We start from the raw sequence: 5,801 nt of genomic DNA, 5'->3' as shown, positions 1-5,801 counted from the left end.
TTGTGCCAGAACAGAGACTCAAGCCAGGTTTAATGATCATTGTCTAGTTTTCAGAGCCCAGAGGCTCCAAGATTTGCCAGCCTAGGTGTACACAAGTGGGAGGAACTGGGTCTTGGACACGGGAGGCCTGCTTGGTCAGCAGAGCTACGAGGGAGTACAGAGGTAAGAACACACAGAAAACTGGATCTGTCTGCTTTGTTCTCCGCAGCTGGGGTGTACCCTCTCTTGGCCCCTTCCTTGGGCTCCATAAATACAGACAAAAAAAATAAAGATCGCAAATAATTACACAGACAGATTGTAGAGCCCTGTCATACTCTGTCTCCAGGGACACCTGCTTCCTGGGAGACATGTCAGGTTTATGGGTGCAGGGTAGGGTGAGAGGAGGTGGTGATTTCTCGGCCTTTTCTTATATCCACACCTGGCAGTTTTCAATACAGGGTTCTAGTGAACTTACATATGCTGATTACTCAATTCTCCAGTTAAAAAGCTACCTTTGGGTTCTATCACCTGAAACCACGGGAAGAAGTGAATCAGTTACATCTCTTGGTAGGGCAGCCAGGTACATCTACCAGGTGTCTCAAACTCAAGGCCAAACTAGTGGATATAGTTGGGAGACTTAAGAGTTGCAGGGCCTTTTCTCATTCCCTAAACTGGGAAGGAATTATGAAGAAAACGGCCCTCCTAGTCCTCAGGAGCTCCACCAGGATGCCCCAGAAGGCCTGCTTCATTTAACGCTCACTTTAAAGATTTTCAGAGCCCTAGATGGTGCCAAGTGGTGAAACTGCAGCATGGAGATGAGATTTTCCCAGATTTCCTGATGAGTCTGAGGGAGTCCTGGTTCCTATAGCTCCAGTAACAAAATTCTCAGGAGTCTCTGGAATAAATCAAGACAACTTTTCTCTCCTGAGTAGTTAACAGGCAGAGCAGCTCACAGCTGCTTAGCCCCCTGCCAGTTTCCTTCAGAGTCCTTCAATGACCTAATTCTATCTTAATTGCTCATATATATAGTCTTTAAGGGAGGTTTTTGAGGAGTCTGAAGAACCAGGTAGCTCCTCACCACTCCTTCTCCCAAGGTCTTCAACCCATGGTTCTTCTAACTCCAGCCTGGGCAGAAAAGTGATTCAGTGCCATAGAGATGTGGGTGAAGCTTCAGGGAGTTCAGAAATTAAAATACAGGAGTATTTGAAGAGCCTGGCATGGTCACTGTCTCTCATAAAGGGGAATAAAATTGTGTGAAGTTGTGCATATTGGTGGAGACCAGTCTGAGAGTGGCATTAGTGGGGACTACAGATTTACTGTCCTGGTGGAAGCCAAGGTGCTGGTGTGCATGCATACCTATATAAGCATGCATACCTATGAGCATGCAGGTACTTGAGGGAAATGCTGCACCTCTCTCTCAACAAAACTAGGTTACTAATAAAGGATGGACAGCAGTCTTGAGTTCCCAGGACCAGACAAGGGGAAGATGTTGAGTCCCCTTCCCCAATCTTAATAGGAAGTTTAATAGTCCGGCCCTCCAAGCCCCTCACCCACAGGTAAATGACACCTCTTAGAACGTCAAAAGCAGGTCAGAAGTCTAGAGATCTGGATAACTTCCAATGAACTGGAAATGTGGGAGAGAAAAGACACTAAGAAAAACCAACATCAGAGAACATTTTCAACTTCGCCCTGCTCATCCTCTGCCAAAGCTCAGAGCAGCCACTCCCAGGGCATGCAGTACAGTCAAAGGGAAAAGTTAAGGGATCAGTCATCTCCATATCCAAAGGATACTGCAACCTGGGATGGAATGGAATGTTGAGCTCATTCTTAAGTTCCTCTGGCCTGACAACCACAACGGCAAAGACCTCTCGACGGAGGAATGGGGTGGCAGAACTTCCCTTCTGAAAGTTCAGTACTACTGATTATCTCTGCTACAGGATTGCCTGGAATCTGTGGAGAGGGCAGAACTCTAAGCCACACTCCAAATTGCCATTCTGGGGTAGAGACCACCCAATTCCAACCCTTCCAATGACAAAACCCCTAGCTTTGACTTTGCAGCAGAGAAGATATCTCTGAGAGAGGAGCAAGGCAACCTTGTCTACACAGAGGAGATACATACTGGATTTTCTCTATCTCCAAGCCTACTCTAAGCCAGCTGGGGCCAGACTTTCTTGGACTCCTCCCTTTACAGAGCAGCATATTAGGGAAAATTCAGAATCCCACCTGAGCTTGATAAGGAGACTGGATGAAGAGATGGCATACACTGAGAATCAGGTAGGTCCAGCTGGATGCTACATAATAGAGGCTGATTTACCTTCATCCTTATAGCGTGAAGTGGGCCCATGTACCACGTCTGTGGCAGGCATCCATAAAAGCTCTGCCTTTAGCAGCCCCCACTCTGGCCTGACACACAGATGCTGGGAATCAAATACTAACCAAGGGTTTCACCAACCAGGGAATTAGCTTATCTGGAGTTCACCCCCCATCTCCAAGTCTTGTGCTGGCACCTATGCTGTGACATGGACCCTTCAGTTCATGCTACACCCCTCTGTGCCACTGGTCCCAGGACAAGGCACAGATACCACATCCCACATTGCTGTCATAACTAACAGGCAGCAGGCCAGGCTCCTGTAAAGATCCATCCACCCAGGGCTCATCAGGAAAGAGGAAGGGTTTAATGGAAAGTCTTAAAACAGCTCTGGGGAAGTGTTACCAATTGAGGTCTCAGCCTTTTCCCGACTCATTTTCCAAAGGTTTCCAACTTCCCCAGGTGTGAAGTTTGACTTCCTAAGCCAAAGAGGATACTACAGCTTTTCCCTAATGTGGCTCCTGTGGAAGCTCCCCCAGCACACACAACATCACAGGTGTGGGTGGGTAGAGATAGAAAAAAAATTTTTTTTCCAAATGTTTTTCTCTTAAGGAGCTAGGGATGACCTCATGAAAGTTTAGGGAATCTGCTCTTCCCCTCACTCCTTCCTCATTCCCACCCAACTCAGACATGCTTCTTTTCCTCTACCACATTGAGAATTGGCAGGGCTTTGGGTAGGGATGTAGCATTTGCCTGAGGATTAATATATCCACATTTGAAAATCGTGGTAGCCACACCCTGTTTGGGATCTTGCTCTCTGTTGTACCTGGGACCAATTCCCTTGAGGTCAGGAGGAACCCATTCCCTTGGGCAGCCAGCCCTCTCTTCCATCCCCTCATATCCTTCAGGGGTGCATTACCTCTCCTGGGGCAGAATCTCCCCACCAACCCATCCTGCTCACACCACAATGGGCGTATCAGAGAAGACCGAGCTGACTGACTCTGGATCCGACATCCTCCGTTGGCCCTTGCCTGTGGCCTCAGGCACCGGCAGGGTGTTGCCTGGCTTGAGTTTGCCGTTTTGACCCTGCCCAGGTCCAGCAGGTTCCAGGAAAGCCACCCGCCGGTCAAAACCATCATCTTTGTCCCCACCAGCCATAGGATCATGGTTGGGTGTGGTACTAAGCATGGAAGAGCTGAGGCTGTCTCCTTGATGGCTGGAAGGCTTCTCTACACCCCGGCACCAGCAGCGGCAAGGGGTGAGGTATAGGTATATGAGGACCAGGACCACACTAAGGATACAGCCCACTAAGGTGGTATAGGCTGTGTTGAGGGTGTCATGGTGTCCGTGCAAGGTGAAATTGTACACTTTCAACTCCACAGATAGTGTCTCATTGAAAGCCTCACCCATGGCATAGCAGGTATACACACCACCATCCTCGACCTGCACCTTCTTGAAATGAAGACTGCCATCCTCAGTCACTCTCACCGTGCCATTGGTCACCTCATCTAGCACCCGTTCATTACTTGGTGTCACCCACACCTTGGTCATCCCTTGATGCTTGGTGTCACACTTGATGACCAAGTTGTCACCCAGGTGGGCCTCCCAGGCACGCTCCTGGTACTCGCCACAGTTGAGGAAACTCAGGTTGAAGACATTGTGCAGCTTCTTGGAGTTCATGCAGTACAGATCCTCTTGAAAGTCCATCACGGAGCTCAGCTGCCGATACTGCCAGTGTGAAAAAAGCTGGTAGAGCTCACAGTCGCAGTTCAGGGGGTTGTTATGTAGGTACAGCCCATTCTTGATCCAGGCTGGCAGCTTCTGCAGGTCAGGCAGTGGCAAGTTCTTCAGCTTGTTAGAGGAGAGATCCAGGAGCGTTAGTTTGGGTAGCTTGGCTCCTTCCTTGACCAGTTCCAGAGGGAAGCGAGAGATCTGGTTCTGGCTCAAGTAGAGTTTCTGCAGCTGGGCCATGTCGTCGAAGGCGCACCGATCCACCGCCATGATGTGGTTATTGTAGAGCAGCAGCACCTCCAGTACTTGCAGGTCACTGAACAGGAACTCATCCAGTGTACGCAGCTGGTTCGAGGAGAGGTCCAGGTAGCGCAGGTTGGGTACCGGGGAAAAGGCCTCAGAGGAGATGAAGTTCAGGTGGTTGTGGCTCAGCAGCAGGGAGTGCAGTTGGGTGAGGCGCGTAGGGGTCCACTCGGCCCGCAGGCGGCTCAGGTTGTTGTGGCTGAGGTCCAGTAGTGCTGTGTAACTGGGCAAGGAATGGGGCACATTGGGCAGCTGCTGCTTGGAGCAGCTGAGGATGTTGCTGGCACACAAGCAGGCGGCAGGACAGCTAACCACGGCTCGGCCAGCTCTGGCCACCTCAAAAAGCAGCAGGGACAAGGACGGCAGCAGGAGCCAGAGGCCTCTCGGGTCACGGTGGGGGTGCATAGTGTCACTGGAGTGGGCGAGGAAGGCCACAAGGAAGATCTGGGAGGAAGTCACCCGGGCATGTTCTGGTAGGGTACGGAAGGGTCACTTGAGAGAAAGACGATGGGTTTGTGGTCACCAAGGACTCCAGAGGGAAGGACACCCTCTCCCACTTCCCCTCCCACCCCTACCTCCACCCACTTTGGGCTAGGAAAGAGATGCTGGGTAGTTCCCAAGCACTGTGCAGGCAGTGGGCTGTAAATACCAGGCTGAAAAGGAGGTGGCCCGAGGGCCTACTGGGCTGAAGTCACAGGGGTGCAGGCTGCAGGTATGCACAGGATGGCAGGGACTGTTGGGAGTCACAGGGATGACACGGGCCGGGTTTGCAGATGGGGTCGGCGGGCCTTTTGGGAGGAGCTGAGGGAAGGTCAACAGGGCACCGGGGTGGGTAGGACGCAACCTGTCGGGGTTGAGGGTCCCCGGGGCCTGTAGGGGCGGGCTCCCCCCGGGACCTCTGGTCACTGCACCTGCTCGGCGAGGACGTGTCTCAGCCCATGGCGGGTCCGGGAGCTCCGTCGCGGCCTCCCCGGCGGCGCCTCACCGGCCGGCCTGTCACTGCGCCCGCCTTACGCAGGGGCCCGCGCCCGGCACCGTCGCCTCCCGGGGACTTGCGGGGCCCGGCTCCGCTCACCCGCGCCGCCGCCTCAACCGCTGAGCCCGCCGGAGCCCACCGACCACGGCCGCCGCCTCCAGGTCCGCAGGCCTGGCGTGGAGCGTTGCGGGGAGCCGGAGCGCCGCGATCCAAGCGGAGGGAGCGGCGTGGGGGCAGCGAGCACCGCGCGCGCGCCCGTCGCCGCCGCCGCCAGAGCCTCGGGGCGCGTGCGCGCGGCGGGGGCGGGGCGCACGTGCGTGTGTTTGTGTCGGAGCCGGCCGGGCGGACGCGCGCAGGGTCGTTCCCTCTGCGAGCGAGCTCCGGACGCCAAGCTAAAGACGAAAATTGTCAGGAAGTGCTGCACTGAGGCTCCGCTATAACTTCCTGCATCCCCCATTCCCCCACCCCCCCATCCCGCAGCACCCTTCTCGCTACACAGACCGG

General features: G+C 53.7%; 1 protein-coding gene across 1 annotated transcript; it reads right to left on the bottom strand.

Moving 5' to 3' along the window:
• On the bottom strand, positions 1–5,539 carry AMIGO1 (adhesion molecule with Ig like domain 1). Its single transcript, XM_012468061.3, has 2 exons — positions 5,233–5,539; positions 1–4,813 (listed from the first exon to the last, which is right to left on the bottom strand). Exon 2 carries the CDS (start codon positions 4,724–4,726, stop codon positions 3,245–3,247), a length of 1,482 nt encoding a protein of 493 aa, XP_012323484.1. The 5' UTR covers positions 4,727–4,813; positions 5,233–5,539; the 3' UTR covers positions 1–3,244.
• Positions 5,540–5,801: the final 262 nt, after the last annotated feature.

This window comes from Aotus nancymaae, unplaced genomic scaffold, assembly GCF_030222135.1.
Source record: "Aotus nancymaae isolate 86718 unplaced genomic scaffold, 86718_ANA_hifiasm-v0.15.2.pri h1tg000007l, whole genome shotgun sequence".
Lineage (NCBI taxonomy): Eukaryota > Metazoa > Chordata > Mammalia > Primates > Aotidae > Aotus > Aotus nancymaae.
Note: the sequence above shows the minus strand (reverse complement) of the source record. Positions and strands in the feature narration are given on the sequence as shown.

Excerpts from the sequence above, each read along its gene's own strand:
- AMIGO1 (XM_012468061.3), bottom strand. The coding sequence starts at position 4,726 with ATGCACCCCCACCGTGACCCGAGAGGCCTCTGGCTCCTGCTGCCGTCC.